This window comes from Dunckerocampus dactyliophorus, chromosome 6, assembly GCF_027744805.1.
Source record: "Dunckerocampus dactyliophorus isolate RoL2022-P2 chromosome 6, RoL_Ddac_1.1, whole genome shotgun sequence".
In the NCBI taxonomy this organism is placed as follows: Eukaryota; Metazoa; Chordata; class Actinopteri; order Syngnathiformes; family Syngnathidae; genus Dunckerocampus; species Dunckerocampus dactyliophorus.
Window position 1 is genome coordinate 14,470,266 of NC_072824.1, and position 27,586 is coordinate 14,497,851.

At 42.2% G+C, this 27,586-nt stretch overlaps 3 protein-coding genes across 11 annotated transcripts in view; 1 reads left to right on the forward strand and 2 right to left on the reverse strand.

Moving 5' to 3' along the window:
* ube2o (ubiquitin-conjugating enzyme E2O) overlaps nt 1–14,454 on the reverse strand; it is a 35,724-nt gene extending 21,270 nt beyond the window's left edge. Inside the window, exons 1-3 of the mRNA XM_054779991.1 lie at nt 11,411–14,454; nt 5,760–6,242; nt 5,602–5,693 (exon numbers count right to left, since the gene is read on the reverse strand). Coding sequence (XP_054635966.1) covers nt 5,602–5,693; nt 5,760–6,078 — 411 coding nt within the window. The 5' untranslated portion in view covers nt 6,079–6,242; nt 11,411–14,454. The remainder of the gene's footprint in view (nt 1–5,601; nt 5,694–5,759; nt 6,243–11,410) is intronic.
* Nucleotides 6,261–27,586, reverse strand: part of LOC129183106 (inactive rhomboid protein 2-like) — a 62,243-nt gene continuing 40,917 nt past the window's right edge. For 6 of the 8 annotated variants that reach the window (XM_054779980.1, XM_054779976.1, XM_054779977.1 and 3 more), the window contains 5 exons: nt 25,368–25,462; nt 25,159–25,234; nt 24,973–25,073; nt 23,281–23,434; nt 15,413–17,343 (listed from right to left, as the gene is read on the reverse strand). In XM_054779980.1, the coding sequence (XP_054635955.1) occupies nt 16,915–17,343; nt 23,281–23,434; nt 24,973–25,073; nt 25,159–25,234; nt 25,368–25,462 (855 nt within the window). In that variant the 3' untranslated portion in view covers nt 15,413–16,914. The other 2 variants (XR_008570748.1, XM_054779982.1) reach the window with 2 other exon arrangements.
* aanat1 (arylalkylamine N-acetyltransferase 1) lies at nt 11,048–16,199 on the forward strand. Of its 2 annotated transcripts, XM_054779990.1 has the most exons (3): nt 11,098–11,355; nt 11,422–11,576; nt 14,486–15,409. In XM_054779990.1, exons 1-3 carry the CDS (start codon nt 11,208–11,210, stop codon nt 14,789–14,791), a joined length of 609 nt encoding a protein of 202 aa, XP_054635965.1. In that variant the 5' UTR covers nt 11,098–11,207; the 3' UTR covers nt 14,792–15,409. The 2 variants fall into 2 exon arrangements, with proteins under 2 accessions (XP_054635964.1, XP_054635965.1); XM_054779989.1 differs by having other exon boundaries at nt 11,048–11,576; nt 14,486–16,199.

A 27,586-nucleotide genomic window follows, 5' to 3' on the forward strand; every position in this document is an offset into this window, starting at 1 on the left:
ACCTGGAGAGATGTAGCCACAATAAAGAAACCCACTTGGGGGGAAAAAAGGGTCTCCAAGGTTGTTAGGAAGTTAAACAGCAGAGAAGTAATGATGCTAATTCTAAAATAATGGTGATCAGTGAAGCACAGTTAGCAAACAACTAAACATTTTTTTTAATTCAACCTACCAGGTGTTAGGTCAACGATATTGAAAACCTGATGTGAATTTTATGTCTTAAAAAAATGTTTTTCCAAAAATTCGGTTCATTACAGTGTATGGTAGATCCCCGCTATTTGTGAGGGTAAATTTCAAGACCCCCAGCTAATTTAAAAAAAATGCAAATAATGGACAGACACACTCATAAAAAGTCTCTAAAGTAGGGGTATCACAAGATCTGGCAAGATTTAAACGTGACATGTTCGGAAAAAAAACTGTTCTGTGGGCACTAGGCCTGGGACATTACTAAAGTAATTAATTCATCACACAATGAATGAAAATGAACTGGATCATTTTGCCGGCCTCAATATATTGCCATGTGCGTGCACGTCTGTTTTCTTCATCTCCCGCCTCCAAACAGGCAGGAACGGCATGAACGGAATGAGCCCTTTTGTTAGTCATGCAGTTTCTTTGTCTTGATGGGTGGAGGCGGGGCCAGTAGCATACACACAGAGTGCAGAAGAGTGTAACATAGTAGAAATTATATTAGTAGATTGCAATATATGCGAGGTAGCATGTTAAAATACTTTAATACGGCATTTGTAGAACAACACTTGACAGAGTCTGGTGAGTTTTGGAGGCTCACGGCAGCTCACGTCAAACGGCAGCTAACATAGCCATGTGGCTAACACTCACCCGTACATGTGACAGTCAGACCGCCAAGCTAATAACCTAAAAAATAACAAATTCATCGGACGAGAGCAGCTTTTCTCAGTAGGTGTCTCATCCTCGAGTTGACTTCAAAAAGTAAGAAGGGTGCAGCCAGGAATTCTGGGTCCCATGAAAAAAATCATGTTGCCGCTCCCTCTTTATTAATTAATTATTAACTGTATTAGTAATGACCTATTTTTTTGGGCCCCCTGGGAATCAAGGGACCTTGAAATTGTCCTGACTTTTCCCTTTCACACGGCCCCCCTGGCCAATACCACTCATCATAAATAAATTGAAAAATGTATAATTAACCCATGTGATTGGTGTCAGCCTATTTCAGTCCTGGATGATCGGTATCAGACTCAGCAGCATTAAACTCTGATCGGAGCATCCCTAATATAACTGTTCAATTCAGACTTGATGCCTATATATAGTGACAAATGAGCACAAAATAGCATAAAGACGAAAGCCACACTGTTTGAGTAAATAAACTAGTGTACAATTTAAATGTTGCCCGTCATAAATACAACACAAATAGCTCTAATAGTGATGACATTTGGAGACCCCTGCAACCTGGAAACTGAATTTCTTCCGTGTTAAGTTAAGCAGGACAGATTATTATTATCTATTTAATAAAGACATTTATCTGTATTACTTTATTCTGTTAATGTTGTTATCTTGAGCTAAAAAAATAAATGATTGAAAAATGTATTTCCCATGTATTCGTATTACTCCAAAATATGTATCAAATTAAATTCAGGCTTCTGTCAAATAGTACAAAAATGATTTCACAAAAAACCTATTTGCCAGGGGCCCTGGCCAATAGTACTCATCATAAATAAATTGAAAAACACACAGTTAATTCATGTGATCGGTATCGGCCGATGTCACTCATGGATGATCGGTATCAGAATTGGCAGCATAAACCCCTGATCGGAGCATCCCTAATGTATATGTATGTATACTATGTGCTGTTCAAAAGCATGCAATACTAAAATTAAAAATAGTATCAAATGAATGACATAGGGTCCTTAAACCATCCATCATCCTCCCCACTCAGCCCCATCGTCCTGGGAGTGGCCACTACATTACTGCACCCCCCCCACACACCACTGACAACAGCTCTCATGGAGCAGTGCCTTCATTAAAACACAAGACGACACAGCCGACCTGCTGCTGCTGTGTCATGCACACCATGAAGGATTGTACACAACCTTCTGGGATGTCCTCATCACACCACGCCCCGCCTGCTGCAATGCACCTCTTGCCCTCAGCTGCAATGTTCAAATGTGGGTCACATGCTATATACGCAGTAACATAGTGGCATGGAGAGATGGAGATGTAAGCCCAAATAGCTGCTGCCTCTAGAGTCATGTATTAAGATTTTATGACAGAAGATGGTGGAGAAAGGTAGTGAGCAGCACACTTGTTCACTCTTCAATTCCATTTCCATACCTTTTGGAGAGTATGACTGCCACACTAGCAGGTTTCTGTTCATGGTGCTACTTTTGTTCTGAATAAAGGAGAGGAGGGTACCTTCATGGCTATTCTAAACACAGTGCCACAAATTAGAGGAATGGTTTATTTTATATATATATTAATTTATTTTATATTATCATTTTTAGATTGGAGACTCTATAGGTATGAATGTGTGTGTGTATGGTTGTTTGTCTATATGTGGCCTGCGACTGGTTGGCGACCAGCCCAGGGTGTAACCTGCCCCTCGCCCAAAAGTCAGCCGGGATAGGCTCCAGCATGCCCCCGCGATCCTAATGAGAACAAGTGGCATAGAAAATGGATGGATGGTTTATTTTGCAGGTTGTATATTATAATACTTTTCTACCCTAAGCCTCAGAGGTCCCACATTGGAAGCGTGTTGCCCAAAATCTAGTCTTGATGCTGGCAGCTAGACATTTTAAAAGTGCTTTTAGTAAGACAACATACCATTGTGTCTGTAGCGTTAATGCTAATGAGCTGTGTTTGTCCACACCTGTCTGCGACAGCGTGAAGCTCCTAGAAGCGCTCTGGTCCACATTTTACATGAACACTGTAGCTCTGCACTGCAATAGATGCAATATATCACATACAACCACATAACATTGAGGGACACAATCATTAGCAAGGCTAGCATAGCTATGTGAGCTACAGTGCTAACATTGCGGTCACATTTTAACAGCGACATCTTGCTAGGTTAGCCTATTCACTGAAGAAAAACAAAATGATCAAACTTAAGGCTTAATTATACGACAGCATAGTCACTACGCCGGCCCTTCTGACCGCATCTTGATTCTGTAATACTTGTAGCTCTTTGACGTGGGCGAAGCACGCGGCTTGAAATTCTCTGCCAAAACGCTAGGGGCAGTGTTTTCCTGAGAGGCAGCAGCCACAACTCCTGACTAGGTTTGAGCTGGAACATCATTCACTTTTATTTCCAAGTTGCTCAGAAACCACAGGAGATGTTTCTTTTGTTTTGTCGATTTTAAAATGTCGCTTTCGCAAAACGGAAAAAAGCCTACATACCGCAAATGACGTACGAAAAAAAGCCAACCAATCACAGTTCTCCAGTCTGCGTCGCCATTGTCGCGAGGTTACATTTTTTTGGGGGTGCACGTTAAGCTCCGTCAGAGGGTTTGGAGTGGGAGGAGCGAGCCAGCGTACCACATCTGTAACGGACTGACTGATAATTGGTCATTTTTTCTGCTTTTTGTCCTCTGTGAAGAGGCGGGTCAGAGACGGTATCATGTCCACGACGAAGAAGATTTTACCTTCATAACGTGATGAAAACACAAAACTTCAAAAGTGACCATGAGCATCCCTTGTCTCAAAAGTGGCACAAACAAGTGAGGAAGATGATAGTTTCTTCTCACATTTGGGGCTCATAAACAGCCACTGGGGACACATTTTAATGTTAGAACGATATTAAAAATGAACTTTTGAATAATAGGAGGAACCTTTAACAACAATAACAACAAATGGTAGCGTTACAGTCATTCATTCTTAGTAAGTTATATTTAATTGTCCAGAACCGTGACTCTGTCCGTAATAGAGCATAAATGAGCCTTTTAGTCACACGTTTACCCCAATTACAGTGTAATTTCTCAGCAAACTGCTTCATCATCTCCTTTTAATATCTTATTAAATAGTATCCAAACAAACAGTATCTGAACAAACACTGCAACAACGAAACAAGCTGTCCCAGAGAGCAGAATCACATCGGTTGAACTATAATTGAATGGCTACTGCTGATGCTGCTCAGAGCTTAAGTTCAACATCTGCCTACAGGTTATGGGCAGCGAAAATGTTTATGAAGGCGCGGCTTCCGGCAGAAGTCATTTTAAGAGAAGAAACTGTGAAAATACCCTGAAGATATGCAACTCGGGAAGCAACTGAAGAGTGTTTATTATCATGTACTGTATACTAATACACAGCAGCGGGCGAGTATGTTGTTGTGTTCACTGCGATGCTATTGTGGAGCGGAGCCTTTGTGGTGTCCACATTTCACTCTAAAGGACTTCTTCTAGTTCTATCCTGTCCATCTGATATTTCTAGAGCAATCCTTGTTTTAAATAAACAAGGCTGGGCGCTTGACAATACATGAAAGGCATGAAAGCCCTGTGACATACAGTACAGTAGACGCATCAAGGAATGTTCTTCTTTTTGGCCTGTCAAAATGACCACATCTGTACTGGTTTTAGAAGTATCCTTTCTACTGCTGCATCGTGAGGCGTTTGGGGTCCATTTTCCATTTTATGGGAATAGCCACACTTATTTGTCCCTAATGGCAAAAAATGTCCGCTTCTGTAAAAATATTATATCATAATTCAACTTTAAATGAGTCAGTCCCTTAACTAAGTCAACCTGAAATACATATGTCAAATGTTTATTCGATTTGGGGTGTTTTTAACTCTTTAAAGGCTACTATGTTGACAAAATGCATGAATGATCGTTTGTCGATATGTGCCCTGTGATTGGCTGGCGACCAGTCCAGGGTGTACCACGCCTTTCGCCCAAAGTCAGCTGGAATAGGCTCCAGCATACCGCCGTGACTCTAATTAGGATAATCGGCATAGAAAATAAGATGGATGGATGGATGGATGTTTGCGTAACTAAAAAAAATGTATTTGCATAAATTACATTATATAAAGTATCTGCGTATTAGTATTACTATTGACTTAAAAGATAGGTGTATTTACAGTACATCACAACAGAGTGATTCCATTTTGTATCATTTAATTGAATGATGAAATTATGAAATAAAATAATTGAGATTTAAAGGGGACTTATGCGCCAAGGTTCAGTGCTTTAAGCATCTTTCCCTTTGTTGCACATTCAATATGCATCACTATTTGTTCAAAATGCTGTAAAAAATAGCGAAAGTTATCACCTGTGGTGGCACGCCCTGCTAGCCTGACTTTAGAATGAGCTAGCCCCTAGGTGGTGGTATGCACCTGTCAAAGGCTGAGCATAATACCAATAAACGTATATCGGGCAAATATTAGGATTAGTGTTGTATTGTATGTAGTAAAGTGCACATAATGTTTTGCTTTAGCGAAGCTGCGAATACGCTCTCGCTAACATGTGTGCTACAATGCTAGCCAGTTAGCCAGCTACGCTAGGCGTTACAGTAGATGAATTAAGATGCAGCAAGTGACAACACATCCACGCACAGTGTTGTCCACCATCCACATGGACACCCAAAGACACTGCAAAACGGACAAGTGGTGCCACTCAAGACAAGCTGTAATGCGGTACCTTTGTCTCCCTGATGTCCTGCTTGCCTCCATCAGGGTACCACTGGACACGGACAACTCCACGACCGAGCGGCCGACTGCCCACTGCACTGTCTGTGTCCGAACCACACGGGACTTTTCCACCACCATGGTCTCCCCCACCGCCACCGCCACCACCACCACCACCACCACCACCACCTCCTCCTCCTCCTCCTCCACCACCACCACCACCACCTCTCCCTCCGCCATCATCAAGGTCCGAGTCCGAGTTGAAGTCCTCCTCACCATGGATCATCCGTACGAGGCCGAACCTGACAGAACCTCTGTACCTCCCGGAGACCAGGTCGTGGGAGAAGAGCAGCCGCTGTGAGCCGTCCGTGGTGGGAGACAGGGCCATGGATGCAGGCTCCGAGCCCAGGCTGGCCGAGGGAGAAAGGGCCGGGGTCGGAGAGGTTGTCCGTGCAGCGTCCGTCGAATCCGGTGCTGGGGGTTCAGCCATAGCTGCTGTTTTCTGTGAGTGATGCTGGAGAGCAGGACGACCGTGCAGTGAGAAGAGTGCAAACCTGGAAGCAGGGAGGGCACGCACGCGTTTACGCCGTTACGTAGAATCTGCGTCACTTGCGTGACGTCAGTGCGTCATTTGTGCAGTACCGTCTCTCGTCGCTGGGTGGCAGTCAAAAAGAGAGGAGAGGAAAAGGGAAAAGAGAAGGGAAAAATGGGAGTAGGAAAAAAGGAAAAATTGGGGAAAAGCGTGGGGGAAAATAGAGGAGGAAAAGGTGAAGAAAAAAGGAAAAATGAAAAACAAATGAAAGACAAGAAGAAAAAAGGTAAAAGAAAAATTGGCTGGCAGACACTTAGTGCTTGCTAAAACACATTTGCTTTAATAGAACTGCTGTTTGAACATTAAATAACTGTTTGCCTCTTAAAGCTGCTGCATGTCACAGAGAATGGCTGGAAGGGGGCGCTCGTGTTCAAAAGTATTACCGGCCCTCTTCCTACTTTGAGTACATAGGTGTACCCACTTGGTCCATACAGCTCTGCATTCCACCCGTGCTCAAACCAGGGTCCGTGAATGGCAGTCCAAATGATGGTCACCTCACCTATACAGTTAAACTGCACATTCTGCAGGGGCCTTTTATTTTGACCAACCTAAGGCACACCTGTGCAATAATCACGCTGTCTCACCAGCATCTTGATGCTTAATAACATAACCAAATATTTTAGAAACACATCTTAGTATGTTAGTGGTGACTAACAAAACAAAACTATACAATTTTGATTTGTAAAACAATCTTTCCTGGGATTTGTCCATACAGTAAAGCCTGTATGGGTCTGATAGTTGTAGTAATATAACTTGACCACCTGATGGCAGCAGTAGCAACATAATAGATTCCATATTAATAGGACTGATTGAGACTGCCAGTCCAGGGTGTACACCGCCTCTCGCCCGAAGTCAACAGCAAGACCCTAATTAGGTTAAGCGGCATGGAAAACGGATGGATGGATGGATGGATGGATGGATGATTGCGACTGGCTGAAGGTGATATTCTTGTCAACCAAAAAATAGACCACCACCGCCGGCTAGCATTGGTTGCCCAATAGTAGTTTGAAAGAACAGATTGAACAAAAAAGTATATATTTTCCACACTTACGAATTATGATTTTTGTCTTGTAGACACATACAATATATATGCATGCTCACAACAGGCACTTTGCAGTCATGTTGTAGTCATGGTAGTCTATGTTAGTGGCCACCAAGCTTTTGAGACCAAGATCCCTGGTCTCGGCCGGGTTTGGGGGACTGGGCTCCTTGCTGGGGCTCGCGGGTTGCTACCTGGATAGGGGCGAGGCGTACGGGCGTGTTCTGTGGACAAAATGCTTGCCTGTTGGTTGCTCTCTTGGTGTTGAGGGCACTGATATTTATATATTTCTATTAAATCCAATGCAATATACCACAAATGACAAAACAATATCATGTTGCTACTGCCTTAATATGCGGCAAAAATCCCCCACTACACTTAACAGCACATCAACAGCCGCCTTTGTCTCGCAGACGAGCCAGTTAACATTCTGAAATGTCCTCTGCTCTAAACAAAGGAAGATGGGTGTATACGTCCGTGGATGTAGGTGTGATATTCTGACCCATAAAAACAGACACGACTTCAGGTCGAGAAAACAAACACCAAAATGGCAGCCAGGCAGTCAAGGAAGATGTACACTGCTCTTGAAGCCTTCGCTATTTTTCAAGCACTCCCTGATGTGGACTCACACTGTCATGCCCTCCTGATGGCTAAAGCTAAGAAGCTTTCTCTTTTTGAACGTGGTGGGATTGTGGAGCTGCATAACCAAGGCCTCTCGCAGTGTGCCAATGCAGCCGAGGTTGGGTGCTGTAAATCAGTTATTCTACATTTTGTGAAAGATCCTGAGCATTATGGAACAAAAAGGTCAAGTGGTAGACCCCCCCAAAAAAATCACACCTGCGCTGAGCCGGAGGATCCAATTGGCTGTCCATCAAGACACAGGGTGGTCTTCGAACCAAATGAAAGCCCTTACTGGTGCCGACTGCAGCGCAATAACCATCAGACAGTGGAGGGCGGTCCATCATGATCTGGGGTGCTTTTTCATTCAGTGGAACACTGGAGCTTCAGCTGGTGCGGGGTCGTTAAACGGCGGGTGCTTATGTGCAGATGTTGCAGCGAGCATCCCTCATGACGGAGGGCCCTCGTCTGTGTGGTAACAGCTGGGTTTTTCAACAGGACAACACTGCAGCTCACAATGCTCGCTTGACCAAGGACTTCTTCAGGGAGAATAACATCACTCTTTTGGACCATCCTGCATGTTCCCCTCATTTAAATCCCATAGAGAACATTTGGGGATGGATGGCAAGGGAAGTTTATAAAAATGGCCATCAGTTCCAGACAGTTGATACCCTTTGTGAAGCCATCTTCACCATTTGGAGCAATGATCCCACTAGCCTCCTGGAAACACTTGCATCAAGCATGCCCAAACCCATTTTGAAGTGATTAACAAGAACGGTGGAGCTACTCATTACTGAGTCCTACTGGGAACATTTTTTGTTCTGGTTTGGAGAGTTTTTTGGTATTTTTGCTATCAACAGCCTATTTCAGTTTAATTGTTGTTTTCAATAAATTACTTTTTCAAAATGCTTTTTGTCTCACTCCCCCTTCTTGTTTTTGCATATTGTAGCTCTACTTAAAACCTCATCAAGAACCAAATGTGCAAAATGCAAATTCTAGCAATTTTTCAACTGGTCTTAAGGTTGTAATCAGGAGTGTATATACTGTATAACCCTGTCCTGTCATTTATCTTCCTGTTAATTAAATACAGTAAAAATGGGTATATTTCAGACATATTTGTTAATGGTGAGTAATCATGATTAATTAATTTCAAACTACGATTAATGTGACTAAAATTTGTAATCATTTGACAGCCCTAATATAGTCATGTGAAAAAATTAGGACACCCCAAGGAAGCCTGTGTGTTTTCTAACATATTTGGTCATATGGATATTTAATATCAATTTTAACAATCTTGAGAGATTCAAGTAATAGAACTAAACAAATGAAACTGAAAAAATGATTTTTTATAACTTTCTGTAAAATGTAATTTTAAATAAATGCAATTTCTGTTGAAGAATAAATTAGGACACCCCCACATTCAATCCCACTTAAAATGGCTAAAATCAAACACAAGTGTATCAGATCAGGTGCACATGATTAGAACATCATTACCCAGTAATTTGAAGGAGGCTTGCCTCATTTAAACCTCACGTTTAGTTTGGTGTGCCCATGACTGTTGAAGTGAGAGAAAACACCACGGTGAGATCAAAGGAGCTGTCTGAGGCCTTCAGAAAGAAGATTGTAGACGCTTATGAGTCTGGTAAGGGATTTAAAAAGATCGAAAAAGAATATAAAATCAGCCATTTCACTATCCGGAAAATAGTCTACAAGTGGAGGAGATTGAAAACAACTGCCAACATGCCCAGGTCTGGCCGTCCAAGCAAGTTCACCCCGAGAGCAGACTGCAAGATGCTAAAAGAAGTCTCCAAACCCTAAAATGTCATCACGGGACCTACAGCAGGCTCTTGCTACTGTTGATGTGAAAGTGCTTGCCTCTCCAATCAGAAAGAGACTTCAAAAGTTTAACCTTCATGGGAGGTGTGCAAGGAGGAAACCTTTGCCAGAGTGAATGTAGACAAAGACCAGGACTTCTGGAATAATGTTCTTTAGACAGATGAATCTAAAATTGAATTATTTGGACACCAGAACAGAGGACATGTTTGGCGTAAACCCAATACAGCATTCCAGGAAAAGAACCTCATACCAACTGTGAAGCATGGAGGTGGAAGTGTCATGGTTTGGGGATGCTTTGCTGCAGCAGGACCTGGCTAGCTCACCATCATAGAATCCACCATGAATTCTATCGTGTATCAAAGGGTGCTTGAGGAACATGTGAGATCATCTGTGAAAAAATTAAAGCTAAAGCGAAACTGGACCCTGCAACATGACAATGACCCAAAACATCCCAGTAAATCCACCAAGGACTGGCTGAAAAGGAAGAAATGGAGAGTCCTGGAATGGCCGAGTCAAAGCCCAGATCTTAATCCCATTGAGATGCTGTGGGGTGACTTGAAACGGGCTGTACATGCAAGAAACCCCTCAAACATCTCACAGCTGAAAGTATTCTGCATTGAGGAGTGGGGCAAACTTTCTTCAGACCGATGTCAAAGACTGGTAGATGGCTACAAAAAGCATCTCACTGAAGTTATTTCAGCCAAAGGGGGTAACACTAGCTATTAGGTGGTAGGGTGTCCTAACTTTTTCCTCAGTTAGAATAGGCATTTTTGTTGATATATTTTGTTTAATAAGTAAAACAATGTTAAATTTTGTTGTTTACCTGCAATTAAATCACTTTCTTTTCCAGAGATAAAGAAAACCAAGATCAGACATTGATATGTGAACATTTCTTAATAAAGAACTGAATATTTAATGGGGTGTCCTAATTTTTTCACATGACTGTATGTGTGTCTGTGTGTGTCTGTAAAGGCAAAGCACTTAGCTCTTGCTATTTCTCTTTACATTGTGCCTATTTTTGCTGGGGTTTTTTTTGGTTATTTCTGCAATACAAGTTTTTGTACAAGCACATTTTTTGCCACAAAAGGTGCCGAGAGGGTAGTAAATTTGACGGTGGCACAGGCGTTACAGTGAAGCATTTTGGGTGACCAAATGTGGTTCCTTTTCCAACATAAAAGGGCTGATTCACATGTCGTCTACATGAATCTCCATCACATGTGGTACCAAATCCAAATGTGATGCAGTGGTCATGTTGGTGGCATGACCAGGATAAGTCACACCACACACACACACCCTCACGAGCCTGAGTAAATATGATTATTGTTCAGCTCCCTCACGAGTTGGAGAGTTTGGTTATCCAGCTGGCTGCAAGGATTACCAAGCGGTCAAGGTGCGTCTCCGTGAAGCTATAAAAGCTCCTGATGCGTCTTTCTGTTGCTCAGTCTTCACGCACGCGGCCAGCCATCAGGTGCAAAAAGAAAGCAGTCCAAGCTCAGTTCAAAAAGATTCTTATTGGAGGGTAAATTAGAAAAAAATGTCAGTGGTGAGTGCAGTGTCCTTTCTGAAGCCGCTCCACATGCGCTCCCCGGTGGCACAGGGACGTCGACACACGCTGCCGGCCAGCGAGTTCCGCTCCCTCAGCCCAGAAGATGCCATCAGCGTGTTTGAGATAGAGAGAGAAGGTAACAAGCAATATACACAATACACGGGTAGAGTCAGTATTGATGTATTCCTTACGGTCCTTGCAGCGTTCATATCCGTTTCTGGCGAGTGTCCTCTCCTGCTGGACGAAGTACGACACTTCCTGACTTTGTGTCCCGAGCTGTCACTGGGATGGTTCGAGGAGGGACGTCTGGTGGCTTTCATCATCGGATCACTGTGGGATCAGGAGAAGCTTACTTTGGTAAGTAGTGACATACATTCTATCACAAATCATATCAAATCCAGTTTTGATTCACAAAATGTTTATTGTAATGTAGTGCCGAACCCTCTTCTGTAGCTAGATAAATATATATAATTCTTTTCCTCTTATTTACACAAAGTCTGTAATAATTTCTAATTATGTGATAATATAGGTCAAATGTACAGTATATGTGTACCAGCCCACAATTTATGTTTATATCTTAATGCTTCACTGATGATGTTTTTTCACCAAACGTTGAGATGTCTCTCTTTTGTTTGGCGGTCCTCGACCACACTATGTCAAGCAAAAGTGAAACTTAGCGTACAGTATATACAGCTTTCTCCGATGCTGCCACAGCTTATTAAATGTATCTGTTCACCGAACGTCTTACATTATCATTTGTTTGTGGAGAGTATGCTTTTATAGTAATGTGAGGAATATTTCGGGCTTCAACTTGGATTGAACCTGTGAGTGAACAATGGCAGGTGGGTGCAGGGAGCATGAGGGGCGCAAGCCTTGTGTCAAAAATAGACATTTTTATGGGCTCCTCAGTTACTTGCGGATTTTCACCAATCGCTGGTGGGTCCGGAACAGAATTCCTGTGAAAAGCGGGGATCTACTGTAATAAACAAGCACAAAGGAGTATTACCCTAATGACCCAGATATAAGACAGCCTTCTCTCTTTCAAGACCCGTTTTTGGAAAAATACTTTTAAAGACATCTAAAGACACTTTTTTAAGACACTTATTCACCATTGGTGAAATCACAAGTTGGTGCTCAACAGTTGTTTGATGATGACAGCTTCATTTCTCACCATGATCTTTACAATGGCATCAGAACTTCTGTTGTTTGCCAAATTTCAATCCACTTTATTTATGTAGCACATTTTATAAACACTGTTTTTAAAGTGCTGCACAGACTAGTAAAGCCATAAATAATCAGCAAAAGCAAAAATTACTACAGTAAAAACTAAAAGATCAAATAAAAACAAAGAAACGTCCAACAGTAAAATACTTAAAACAAGAAGTCAAAACAATAAAGTAAGAAGTAAATAAATAAGTGAATTAAATTCAATAAAAAACTAAAATAAATAAAACCATTAAAACTAAAAAAGAATAAAAGACACAGAGGACCACACGACTCACGCCGAGTTAAAAGCCAGGGAATAAAAGTGGGTTTTAAGACGATACTTAAAGCTTGCGATTGTGGGGGCCATTTTTACATGAAGGGGGAGAGTGTTCCACAGCTTCGGGCCCACTACGGAAAAGGCCCGGTCTCCCCTGGTCTTAAGTCTGGTCTAAGGTACCACCAGTTGGAGCTGGCCTTCGGACCTCAATGTGCGCGCTGGCGTGTAGATTTGAATGAGGTCCGAGATGTACTGAGGGGCCAGCCCATTCAAAGCCTTAAAAACAAACAAAATCTTAAAATCAATTCTAAAATGCACAGGCAACCAGTGCAGAGAGGCTAAAATTGGGGTACTATGCTCCCTCTTTTTGGTTCCTGTTAAAAGCCGTGCTGCAGAGTTCTGGACTAACTGTAAGAGAGACAAATTGATGGATTATTCCAGAGTATAGTGCATTAGAGTAGTCCAGACGTGACAAAATAAAAGCGTGCATGGCTTGTTCAAAATGTCGCAATGATTAAACGGATTTGACTTTGATAGAAGCCAAAGATAATAAAAACAGGATTTTACAGGCGTTGATTTGGTTATTAAGTTTAAAATCACCGTCGATTATGACGCCAAGGCTGGTGACTGTGGAACTGACTTGGTTCTTGATGGGGCCCAAGTCTAAGAGGGGGTCATTATTATTAAGGACGATAACTTCTGTCTTCCCCTCATTGAGCTTTCAAAATTTTGAGCCAACCAGACCTTGACGTCGCTTAAGCGCTCAAGAAGGAGTGTGAGGTGGGCCTGGTCATTTCTTGTAAGAGGTAAGTAGATCTGGCAGTCATCTGCATAAAAGTAATAGGAGAGGCCATGCTTTCTAAAAATTGTACCAAGTGGGATTAGGTAGAGAGGAATTGGAGAGGAAGAAGGCTTAAGACCACCAACTACCTTGGTAATAAAGGCCAGTGACACAGGTTGAAACTGATAAAAAAAAACTTTAGAGCACTGTGTCACTGCAGACAAATTAAAAGGGGGGGGTGATATATTAGCTCGTATAGTTGCAACCTTATCATTAAAAAAGTGCAAGAAATGCTCACAAGTCTCAGATGATTTCAGATGGTTTCAATCAATAGTTTTCAAAAGAACACGTGGGTTGTTAATGTTGTTTGATATCAAATCAGACAGGTATTTTGTTTTGTCAGCCTTCACTACGTTCTGATCACGGCTCCAACTGGCTTTGAGGGTTTCAAAGGAACCTTGCAGACCATTTCTTCCACCTGCGCTCAGCCTTTCGGCATTCGCGCCGCGCTTCTCGTGTGACATCGTTGAGCCACACTTTGCCCAAATAATGTCACTGACAGGAAGAAAAGCCCTGACTCACTTGGGGCAAAGGCATTTGGCGAAATAAAACAAAATACATTTTATAGAGAATAATTATGGTTTTACAAGCAGAAAACAATGTAAAATAATAGTAAATGACAAATGGATGGAACTCATTGTTGATGCAGACTCCCCTCATCTGACTACTCGCAACTTTCTTAGGCCCCAGGGTGGGTTATTTAGCAGTCGCACTCAAAAAAAAAAACTCTGGTTTTGCGGAATGATACTGTACAAAAACCTAGGCAAAGGAGAAAATGTTTAACAACAAATCATACAAAAACCGAGGTTTGACTGTATTTTGATAGCAGTGATTTTGACAGGCACTGGTGTGTATGAGTGACAGGAAGAAAAGCTCTGACTCGATTGTCAGATATAAAACAATTTAGATGACATTCTAAACTGACCTGTCACCATTTTCTAGGACGCTTTGACTCTCCACATGCCCCACGGCATGACAGTCCACATCCACGTCCTGGCAGTCCACCGCACCTTCCGCCAACAGGGCAAAGGCTCCATCCTGATGTGGCGCTACTTGCAGTACCTCCGCTGCTTGCCCTATGTCCGCCGGGCTGTCCTCATGTGCGAGGACTTCCTTGTCCCCTTCTACCAGAAGTCAGGCTTCAAGGTCCAGGGCCCCAGCGAGATCACAGTGGGGCCCCTCACCTTCATCGAGATGTTCTACCCGGTTAGAGGACACGCCTTTATGAGGCGGAACAGCGGGTGCTGAAGAGGACTGGGGTGTTAATTCACTTGGATTGGAAAAAGGGACACTGTTTGAGGGGAAGGGTGGGTACCTCCTCAGTGTGTTTGTGGTCTTCTGAGAAAAAGGTGAAGGTTAAACTGGAGACACATAAGAACATCACAATAAAAACACAAGACCTGGAAGAGTGGACCAATCCACTCTCTCAGGTGCAACATTAGTGACCGCACACTTCACCAATGGACAGAACAAAACTTTCCCCAGACTACATCTTTACAAAGTCTTATCAGAAGAGAGGAAGATGTTATGGCTGCAGAGAGGCGACTAACTCTTCATTTTACTCCATTTTCAGTGGTCCTTCTAACATCTGGCATTGCCTCTGCAAGATCATCACTATCTGTGCCTCCTTAAGTCTTGAATCAAGACAAATGCTGTTTTTTATTATTACTGATATGATGGTTTGGTTCTTAAGACAATAAAGGATTTATTTTGTAGCTTGTCAGTGTTAAAGATGCTTTCAGAAAGAGCATTTGGTTTTGTTCTGAGAACATTCATATCTTACCATGTTGAAAAAAAATGTACATCTTCAGACAAGATGTAGCACAGGACTGTTCAACCGGCAGCCCTGGGCAAACTCTGGCCTGTGAATCACATTAGAATGGCCTGTGAGTTCAGTTCAAAACTTGGGAGCAACTAACATTTTTGCAGCAGTTACTAAAAACACCACATCGCAGTGCTTCTCAACTGGTGGGTCGCCAATTGTGTAATGACTTGATGCATACCCGTCAATGCACCTCACTTCTGTGCTATTTGCTTGCTACACCACCAAGAGATCCGTGCCATGTTTATAACTCGGCCAAGCTTGAGCAGGAGGGGAAGAACATAGAGTGGGAATTTAATGTGCCGTCCGGCCAACGCACAGCTGTATAGCCTTTATATCTCCCGGAGAAGCGCGCATACAAAGAGACTAGTGTCTCAACGCTCCAGCTCATGTTTTGTTGCTGTCCCTTCCCCTGCTCATCCAGTCAGCAGTTTTACAAAATGCACATTTCCTCAACTTTAGCGCCACAACAAGGAGGCTAAAGAGCGGCGGGTTGATTTAGCTGAATAGCCCTGATGCATTTCAACACGAAATAACAAAACAAGAAACGTACATTTCTCTATTACACACATTATTATCATTAATAGTGTCATTTATTTTCAGAAACAGTGACTTTGACATGGACAGCAAACAAGAACCTCAATGTTGCTCTTTTGATTCCTAGGTAAGTTAAAAAAGAAGTTATGTGGTCCCAATGCCTTCATCATGATTGTTTTCAGGGAGGTTCAGTTAAAACATTCACCTGTTCGCAAGTTAAAAAGGCGTAGTGCAAAAGTGTAAAAAAAAAAAAAAAAAAAGGAGCAAGTGATTGTTTGCCAACTTGGTGCACTAAGAGCAGTCCTAAAGGCCTTTTAAATAGAGGACCTTTAAAATAAAAAAGGCTAAAATGTGTTGTTTTTTTATATTTTAAATGGTATACAACCCATGTTTTTTGGCCCCCCCCCCCCGTTTGACCCATGAGTCAACCGATAAATCTCATAACTCACTTAACCGGCTAATCACTCAGCACGACCGTGGTCACGCCGTGGCTTTCCCAGCAGCTGTGGTCACACACATGCCACAATGCTGCAGGAAATAAACAACTTGGAGGGTTGCTAAATCATCATCAACGTCTTCGAGTTGACAGTGAGATAGAGCTGCCAAAGTCACAGGGCAGTGGCTGACAGATATCGAAGACTGCTCTGATTGAGACTGGCATTGTGAGTGTAAGGCAACAAATGGTTTTACATGATTAGCACTCTCTAGTGTGTGCTTCTTTCTAGCTGTTTAAGAAAGTTAAAACAATGAGAACCAGCAGTTCCGTCCACAGCGTTCTGTCCTCATTATGAACCGATGTGATTGGTACCATTTCCCTTCAAGCCAGACCCCGTATAGGCCAGCTCTCTCTTGTGAGCCTTGTCAAACGCTGAAAAAAACCCTTGGATCGTCTTTGGTTTAATCCAGCTTTGTGCATTAGAGGTCCTGAGTAAATCTTTCCCGTCCTCAGGGTTTAAAGACCTGACAAGCAAATGTCATGATCACTGCTTAGGAGCTTGGTCACCGAGGACTACTACACCACATGGTTAATATCATGATCGATGTCGTATTTCTCACAGAACTTGCGTGTGAAGGGTAAGCAGGTGAGATGCTCCAGCCAGTGCCAGTTGATGGGGTAGATGTAAAACCAAACGATGAGCGATGAAAAGAGGCCCACGTAGGCCACCAGCGACACGACTATGAGAGCGCGTTTGCGGTACTTGTCGAAAGTCCCGAAGGTGACGTAGGGCAGAAAGGCAAAGGAGAGCAGTAGTCCGCTGAGGAAACCAAAAATGTGGGCGATGTTGTCGATCCATGGCAACAGCCCGCACAGGAAGAGGAAAAATACGATGCCCACGAGTTTTAGGAAGGCCTTCCGGGGCTTCTCCAGCATTTGCCAACCTTGAAAGAGCTCGACAAAGAGGCAGGCCAGGAGTCCGAACTGAGATCCTGCTGGACCCACCTGGAGGGAAAGTCGGGAAGACAAACTTTGACATCATCCACTGAGAAACCCTTACATTTTGGCAAACATTTTATATCTTCTCAAAAGGACTATGCTATAAACTATACTATACTATAGAAATTAAACTTGAATTTACTTTAGTCAGTGTACAGCTTGTATTACAGTACAGATTTACTATCCACTTGGGATGTCAATGATAAACCGATGCTACTGGCTATCCGGTTTGCACAGGGGACAATTTAGATTCGCCGGAAGAAGCCAACTCTATCGATAATAATCAGCCATAAGTCTTTAGATTAATAGATTGTGGAGACATGGACCCGGTATCGCAAGAGAAGCAATCGGTCGACGTGCCGGTTAGCTAGCCAGCTAATGCTGGCCCTCGCCGGCCGGCTGGCAACAACACTCCATCAGTAGGGTAATTGGCAACAACAGCACATCATCAGTAGGTAAAACTAACCTCTCTCACGACAGTCCCACTGAAGTTTGGCATTTCAAGAAGGGTGCAAACTTGACCACCCAGGCTACAGAGGAGAGTATGGTAACTTTTATGCTTTCTAACTTGATTTCTTTGCAATGTTATGTTGCTCCTGGAGTGTTGACAGCACTATGCTCAGTCTGAAATGTTGCACGATTACCATTGTTATGACATTCTGACTATGGGATTGTTTACCTTTCCAAGATAAAACAGCATTTTCATTGAACTGTGACAAATAGTTCTATTTACTTAGCTGTCCTTGGAAGCGATGTGTCACTATTTAAGAGGCCGCTCGGTATGGCGCTTTCGGTTCGGTACAGCAGCGGACTGATTCTATCTGAATACAAGTACAGTACATGCATTCCGTACACCCCTACTAGCCATTGAAAATGAGTTAACACAGCCATTATCATCTACATATCTGGCAACACAAGGGAGTAGAAAGATAATTGCATCTTGCCTACAGTCTAGCATGTTCTGGGGCTGCATGAGTGCGTCCGGCACAGAGGAGCTGCGGTTCATTGTGGGGAAACATGTACTGTATTCCAAGAGCATGATCCCCTCCGTTGGGAAATGGGGCCACATGGCAGTCTTCAACACAAGAAGCCGAAACACCTCCAAGATGGCATGTATGTTGATGAGGAAGCTTAAGGTGAAAGTGATGGAGGGGCCAGGTATGTCTCCTCCAGACCTGAACCCAATTTGAACATGCTCACTGTGAGGTGTACTCACAAGTGTTTCCACAATAATGGCAGTGTGTTGACATATTTTCAGTGGGTAGTGAAATCTATACAAACTGTACAGTGACTACTCTAAAGTATATCCACATTTCATTTCTATAGTACTGTCCTTTCAGAAGATAAACTGTAAGAAAAATGTTTGCTGAAATGCGAGGGGTGTAATGACGTTTGTGAGATTCATGACAAATAACATGTTGTGGACCAGAGCAGCAGAGACTTAAACAAATTAACATATCTCGTCAACAAGTTCAGAACAGTATTTTCACTTGACTCATTGTGTTCATTATTTATCATGTTCATTGAGGGCAAACATGACTGGATCATTTTTACTGGTCATGATCAACTCATGCTCATGACATTAATTTACATTGATCGATTTGTTTTTTGAGCTTTTTAAAAAAAAAATAAAAATTTTTTACTCACAATTGCTCATCTTTCATCTGTAAGAGCTTAAACGGTCCAGCGTCTAACAGTATTTAAGCACAAGGGTCGAGACAAGGCTATGAGTCATGTGCTTGTGCTTGGCGTTGTTGAGAAGCTGCACAAGATACCAGTGCACAGGCGTAAAAAAGGTGAGAGGATTAACGTGACGTCAGGGCTGACATTGGAGGCTCGCCTGATCACAAGCAGATGGCTAATCGACGAAGACGAGCAACTTCCACAAAACAGGACAAGAGTGAGGCACAGCATGCCGCCCACGCGGCCCGGCTGACACCTTCCAAACATGCACCACTCACTACTTGGCTGAGATCAAACTGTTAAGATGAGAGCTGGTCAAGGACAAGGCGGCATGAAAATGAACAAACGTTATTTAATTTAATTGAGCCCCAAGCGTAAGTAACACTCTCACTGCGGACACTGAGGTCTGTAGGATGTTCAGGCTTCAGCATTTTTAAAGAATATGAAACTTTTGGCCTTGACTGGGAATATTTGTTTTGCTTTGGTCCAATTTAATACACTGGGGGTGCTAATTTGGTAAATGACAGTTCTCTTTTTAAGACTCTTCAACCCTTTGACAAAAAAGGTTATCAGAAAAATAGAATCCTATAATTTTCCAACGCATGCGGCAAAAAAATATATATTCAAAGGGAATCCACACATCTAGAAGGATAAAATAAAATCATCATCACTTGTTACCATGGTGATATGTGATAGTACTTGCTAAGGTGTTGTCCTTCTATTCCACACTATTGTATTTGTGAAACACACACAAAAAAAATAAGTTAACCCAAAATATTAAAGTCAACACTTGATATCATAAGGCAATTTTACTTGATAAAGTTACGATGTTTGTAAAATGTAAACAAAGTCATTTTTTCCACAGAAAATTCAAGTGTTTTGTGCAACTTGCCACAAAAAATGCCTTTAAATAATCTAGGCACAAGCAAAAATTCCAGAATGAGCCTTTCTGCTGTTCCTATTCCATGAAATCCTGATAAACATTGGGGAATTGTAACTGAATGTCCTACACCGTTAAATCCTAAAAGATCTGTTTAATGTGCTAATATCGCCATTCCATCCCAGTTGAGAGCCAACTATGCAAACACAGGGTCTTCTTAACCTCACACTAAGAGGCTAATCCACTTAAAGTACTTCCTTAAGTGGTTTTACTGTCGTGTGTTATGCTTCCTCTAGAGTATTCCTGGTGTGTGTGGGCTGGACAGTGGGATTTCTGGCTCTCATGTGAAGCTACGTCACACTCAAAAGCCACCTCACATCTCCACAGAGCAATTGGGGTCATCTTATTAAAAGGCCGATTACAAAGTAATGTAAATGTGAAGCGGTCCATATGTGATGAAGTAGTGCACGAGAATCAGGTTCTTATTGTTTTCATGGAAAGGGCCCCACTTCCTCAGCCAAAACCTCCCAAGGAAAATTTGAAACTCATAACTTTTAGTGTGACATCCTATATGAAAGGTAACTGGATAAATAATGACTCATATACAGCTTGTATCTTGTGTGAACTGCGTACTTTTCACTACAACTCGCTAACAAAGTTATATATTATTATATTACCACTTTTTCACTTCAGATACAATACCAATAACACAGCCTTGAGTATTGGCTGGTACAGACGGCGATCTGATATCAGCTCGGATCATACACTTGTATTAAGGGAAAGGCTTCTTGAGACGTCATCTGTACTTCTGTGAAGAAGGTGTCGGACGTTCCACTCCTCATCCGAAGAGCTTCGTCAGCGAACTAATAAGTGCTGGTAGCCTAGGCCTTAAATACAGTAAGAGTGGGCGGAATTGGTGTGCCAACATCCTCCTCCTATTGGTTCCTTACACTAAGCCTGGGCGGAGTAGTGGTCTAATCCTCTCCTGCTATTAGCACCTTCGATAAAAGGGAAGTGTCGCTCCCTGAGTTGGGTATGAACGACTCTGATACTGGCTCGTTAGCATCTATTGTTCTGGCTTGGCCCTGGCTCCACCTCATTTGCAAGAGTAAGAGCTGTGGGTTTTGGTCTCAGTAACCTGCTGAACACAGGGTCCAAATTAAACCTCAAACCACCATTCCGATTCAATGATGGGTTCTGTTGTTTGACAAAAATAGCTTCCTTTACTCCTCTTTCAAACCATCTGTTTTCTTTGGCCAAAATCTTTACCTCGCTGTCCTCAAAAGAGTGATTGGTTGCTTTAAGGTGTAGATGTACTGCTGATTGAGGCCCACTAGAATTGTCCCTGCGATGTTGATAAAGCATTTTTTGGAGCATTTGCTTAGTTTCCCCAATGTAGTGCTACATTGGGGAAACTAAGCAAATGCTTGTAGTGCTACATTGGGGAAACTAAGCAAATTTTGTCAAACACCAGAAGCCTTTAAAATCTTTAAAATAAGTTTTTGAATCGTATCGTTACCTATTTATCTAGATTCGAATGGAATCAAAGAGATTTCCATCCCTACTATCCACAACGGTACGGCATCCTCACGGTTCGATGAATATCTCGCTAATAAGGTAACAAATGATTATTAAAATGAAGCATAAAAATGTTAACGTCACCTGCTGACAGGTAATTCTCCAATGAATACAACTAAAAAAAAAATTGTCTAAAATGTAGTCCACTTTCAGTCACACTACCCAGGCTTGTGGGGGTGCATCGCAACACTGAATGTATACTTCCTGTCCCTCACTCGAAATGTGTACCAAATGGGAAATCGGTATGCCGCTTTCGGTTCGGTACTGCGGCGGACTGATTCTATTTGAATACAACTACAGTACGTGCATTCCTTACACCCCTAAAAGCCATTGAAAATGAGTTAGCACACAGTCATTATCGTCTACATATCTGGCAACACAAGTGAGTAGAAAGATAATGATATCAAAATTGGATCGGGACACCTCTAATTATTACCACGTGAACCATTCATGTACAAGAAGGTGTGAACAACAAACACGAGCAGACACGTCTCAGCTGTGCTACAAATGTTGCTGTGTATGGAGCGAAAGTAATCCCACTCAGTAGTGGCCTTTGTTTGTCCACACAACACAATGGCATTAGCCTAATCCCAAAAAGAGAGAAAGAAAGAAGGCTTTGACAGAAACACACACACACACACACACGCGGCACAGACGTGCCTGCAAAAAGTAGGTAATCCTGACTGTGTTCTTTTCCACACCCTGAAGGTGTCACGCATCAACACATTGTGGTTGCACGTGTGTTAAAAAGCCACCGAAAATGAATAGTGGGAAGAAATAATATTATTTCTCTGTGTAGGTATGAAAACAAATCAATCACCCACACACTACACAATATATCAACCACTCAAATGTTTGCTCCACTTCTGAGAGAAGAGGGGCCGAAAAACCTCCTTCCTCATACGGGTATACGCCAACCAGTCTATGGAGGATTTATATTTTTTTAAACCAGGCTTCGCTACACATCTTAAAAGAAAGGCTGGAGCTCTGCCAAATATCTGTCAGTCATTGACAGACCTGGGAACTGTAAGGTTGATCATTTTGTTTTTCTTCAGTGGATAGAATAACCTAGCAAGATGTTGCTGTTCAAATGTGGCTGTAATGTTAGCATTGTAGCTCACATAGCTATGCTGTATCGATATATGGCATCTATTACGTTGGACAAGTACAGATTTACATTTGGATAAGGTGTACAATAGCACTTCTTGGAGCCACACAGTCTGTCAGGAACAGGCATGGACAAACACTAGACAAACGCTCATTAGTATTAAAGCTACAGACACACAAAACAGTGTGTTCCCAGTAGGGCTTACTAAAAGCACTTTTAAACTCTCTGAATTCCAGCATCAAGGCTAGATTTTGAACAACACATGCAATTGTTTTATATTTGGTTATAATTACAGGCACTAATACCAAACAATGTGACTTAGCACCTATACTGGATAAATGCAAATATATTTATCATGTACTGTATGTGTCTCTCTGGAACACTTTAAATTACTCAAAGTGGTCAGGTTTGCTCTTGATAATCCTCCGGAGGGGAAACCTTCTCCAGTAAGTGAACTAAGCTGGTTTAAGCCAGTGAGTGTGAACAACATGGAAAAACACCACAGAAATAGTAACGCTCCCCCAGTGGAAAATCCAAACCACTTATTTGGACGTGACTGACGTGGCACATAAACATGTTATGGTGATGCACTGTTTGTGTCTTACTGTATATTGCCACACTAATTCTATTTGGACAGTCGTCTGAACGTCATGCTTAGATTGTATGCATGTGTGTCGTCAAGAGACAAACCCACCTCAGCTCTGTAGGGCAGAAAGAGGGCAGAGGCGAGGTTTCCAGTGATCCCACTGAAAATGTAAATGATGGAGATGCGGACCCAACCAGCCAGCTTCTCTAGGTCCCTCAGTATGGTCATCTGAAACACCACTGACACCACGCAGTGCAGTAACCTGCACATACACACAATTCCAGTCTCAGAATAGCACATCTATGTGTAACATTAGCAGTACCTTTGAGGCTTCATTGTATCATTTAGGTGGCAAATGTCTCCACCCAAGGGTTTCCTTATGTGTCTGCAATTATAGGATCATTTAAACATCCCATGAGTAAACAGCTCATTATATGGCTTCAGGTTTGAATCCAGTAGAATGCTGACTTACTGAATAACTTAATAGGTAGGCCTGTCACGATAACAAATTTTGCTGGTCGATAGCTGTCCTACAAATTATTGTCAATAATTGATACTATTGACATTTTTTGAGACGATTTTTTCATTAATTATATGGCATAATAATCATCAATAAACATTGTATCACAAGCAATAAACTTTCATTTCTTAAGAGTATTTAACGTAAGTATTTAAGGAGTATTTATTGTAATTGTCAAGAGCTTTTAAATAAATTAAACAAAAAAAGACAAAAAATAAAATTGACTGTCTCTATTAAGAAAAAAAACATTCCAATAAAAAACACACACACACGCACACGCGTGCACACACACACACGGTTATGTGGCTGGCCCACATATCTGTGGTGGCATACTAAAATGCAATGTTTCTGATGTCCTACAACACGTCTTCCTTCACGTGGTTATACAGTTCAGAAATGGCTGTTTGTGACATGTACGTTCTCCCGGGCAATTCGTACTGTCTGTCAAACATTTTTAACATTTACTGAGATGTTGCACTTCTTTTGCAGTGTAGCGAGCGAAACTGACTGACTGTCGGGACAAAGGCTCTTTTCCACCTCCGTTTTAGGTGTGCATACAAGTTGGTCATATTCCCCTGCTTCCTCATCATTACTTTAGAACAAATGCGACATCTCAGTTCGTCAGTGTTTATGCGCTCAGCCTGTTCATTCTGTTTCAAACCGAAATATTAACACACTGGGGATGTGGCGTTCGCCTTAGAAATTATCGCTTTTGTGCTGTCATTCATGTTAGCGTATGCTGGCTCACAAGGCTAATTTGCTGCTAGCCACGGTAGTCCCGCCTTCACATACAGGGACAAAGAGGGGAGGAGACGACAGGAGGTTTCACTCTCTCCGTTCACGAGGAATACAAACACGAATGCATGCGATTGTTAATTTATCGAGGCCGGCGAAAATGATCGACTGTGGTTTTTTTTTTACCGTTTGATTAATCGATTACAATGACAGGCCTATTAATAGGCAAACATTTTCTCAACGCAATTAAGCAGTTGTAAATACTTTGGTTGTGGATTAGCAACGTATTGCCAATCAAAACACGTACTTTGATATGTTACAAGTCATAGTACCGGCAGGAGCCTAACCCAGCTGACTACACCCTAGACTGGTTATCAGTCAGTGCACTATAGGTACTAAAAATCTATTCACTCGGCTTGAAACAAAACTGAAGTTAGCTTAGCAAGTTTTAAAGAGATGTCTTCATTAAGCTTAATCTGCTCCTCCCCTATTGACTCACACTTTAAAAGCCCTTAATTAAATGCATTTTAGAAGTGCAGACATACCCAGCATGAAGGAACAGGGAGAGCCAGAAACGGTAGAACTGATCAGGGACATCAGGATTTAGGAAAGGAAGCAAGCCACATACATCATCCAGACAATGAACCTGTAAAAAATATGAGCACATGGGAACAGATGTGTATTATGGCACAGTCACATATTATTTATACACACTCACACACATACACTACCTGTGAGCAGAGTGTGGCATCCTCATGGAAGTATCCATGCATAAAAGAGCAATACTCCCTGGTTGTGATCTCACATCTCCAGGTGGCAAAAATCACAATGCAAGTGATTAAATAAGAAAAAAAGCAGTTTAAAAAGTGCATGATATTGAATCAGACTTGTATTGTGGCCCAGTAATCATAGCCAGAAGGTAGACGTGTCAACATCTCACCTTCCTTTAGTGCCGATGCAGCAAGGTCGCCCCTTGATGTTACAGTCCATGTGTCTGTAGCCTGTGTGGTTCCATTTCTTGGGCAATGTACACACCTTGAAATACACAAGCAAACATGTCTTAAAAACACAGTAAGAATGTGCAAGAAAAATGTATTTAAAGCAGGGATGTCCGATAACCTCGTCCGACTTAAATTATCGGTCGATGTTGACATAAAGATCATATCGATGCTGATATTGACATCAGCATGCAAGTGAGACCTCATCAAAATGCACCATGCTCCACAGAGAAATGTCCGCAGTCTGGAATTATTTCCAAGTTTAGACTTCAGACTGCTATTTGCAATGAGTGTAAAGCACTATTTATGCAAGGGAGAGTAAGGCCGATCCATCCGACTTCTTCCGCTTATCCGAGGTTGGGTCGCAGGGGCAGCAACCTAAGCAAGGAAGCCCAGACTTCCCTCCCCCCAGCTAAATCGTCCAGCTCCTTCTGGCAGATCCCGGGGCATCCCCAGACCAGTTGAGAGACATAGTCACACCATAGTCACACCATAGTCACAAGGTCACACCTCAGGAACAATCAGTGTCACATGCAGCAGTATGCAGCAAAATGATGATCAGAAACAATCGTTGGTACTGAAAAATATCTGCCCAGCTATAACCACTGACTGTATTAGTTTCTTTTGATTTTACTTTGTTCTTATATGGATGTTTGGGCCACATAAAAATGTGCAGCTTTCCAAACTGTATTGTTGCTGTTGATGGACAGGATGACATGTTATAATAAAATGGTCATGATTTTTTAAATAACCATTTTGTTGAGACCAAACGTTAAAAAATAAATAATAAAAAAATATATAAATGTACAGTCAAACCTGTCTTAGCGGCCACCTTTATAGAAGGGCCACCTGCCTATAGCAGCCAATGAAAAATCCCCCGCAGCAAATTTACGTGTTATAGACCCTGTGTATAGCAGTAACCTGTCTAACACGGCCAGCGGCCACCCATTTTGTCTCTCTTGGTCAATATCTGACCGCATATAGCGGCCAAATTACCAACTCAAGTAGAAGCTTCATGCACGAAAAAGTTTTGTTTTTCAATCAATGAAGCCGTCGTGTGTAGACTTTAATTACTGAGTCCTAGCTCAGTCACAATCATTCACAAGATCCACACAAACTGTCAGTTGTTCCACATAAAAAAGCCGTCTTCTTTTGAGCTTGCTATTTCCTGGTCAAACATGTAACTTTAAGAGCATTTGCACCAAAACATTACCGCAAAGTAGGCTGGGAACAGGACGCGCTCCCAGCGACGCTACAAAAAAAAAAAAAAAACATACGCTAGCATGCAGGCGGCAGCGGGAGCAAAACTGAGTTCAGTTGTACTTAATTGAAGTATTTTAGAATGTACTCAAGTTATTTTTCATCAATCCTCATCCACAAATCCATCAAAGTCCTCATCTTCTGTATTCGAAACAAAAAAAGCCGTCTTCTTTTCCATTCGCTACTAGTCTGTTAACTTGTCAGTGTTATTCAGCTCCGAAGCAAAGAAGGAAACTTCTCCTGTTGCTTCTGCCAACTTTATTTATTGAACGCGACCACCAGACAGCAGCTCAGAACACACACACATCTCTCAGCATCGTCTCTCCTTCCTGCTTGCCCACAAGGCAAAGGTTAAACAAGCCCCACTACATACTGTAGCTGTCCAGGCAATGTCTGTAACAAGTGACACCGTTTATTTCCTGGTGTGAGACAATGTGCACTGGTCAATACTGTAATGCCGCTTGTTGTGGGGAAGGAGAGACTCACGTCGCCGATGCACTTTAATGGCTTTATTAACAGCGGAGAACACTGCAGGACTTTACATCCACGCCAACATAAACACACTTCCCAACTCTCTCGAAACTCACAGCTAGCACTGAGCCTAGCTCTCCTGCTCGGGACGCCCACCGTCACTTCCTGATGAACTAAAGCTGTAATGACAGTCTGCCGTATAAAAGGTAAAATATTGAAAACAAGCGTAAGACATTACTAGCACAGCTTTGTTCTGTGGGTCGTGGGTATATTCTATCAGTTATTATTAAGCCTCTAGCTTCCTTTTAGTAAGTAAAAACCTTGGCTATGATTGCATTACATTGTCATGTAGACCTACAAAGTACACTTGGAAGAACAAGAGGTGAATAAATGTATTGCAACTGATGAAGGGTAGGATTAAATAAGCTTT

Coding starts and splice junctions, on each gene's coding strand:
- aanat1 (XM_054779989.1), top strand. CDS start 11,208: ATGTCAGTGGTGAGTGCAGTGTCCTTTCTGAAGCCGCTCCACATGCGC. Junction 11,577..14,485: donor ATCAGGAGAAGCTTACTTTG/GTAAGTAGTGAC, acceptor ACCATTTTCTAG/GACGCTTTGACTCTCCACAT.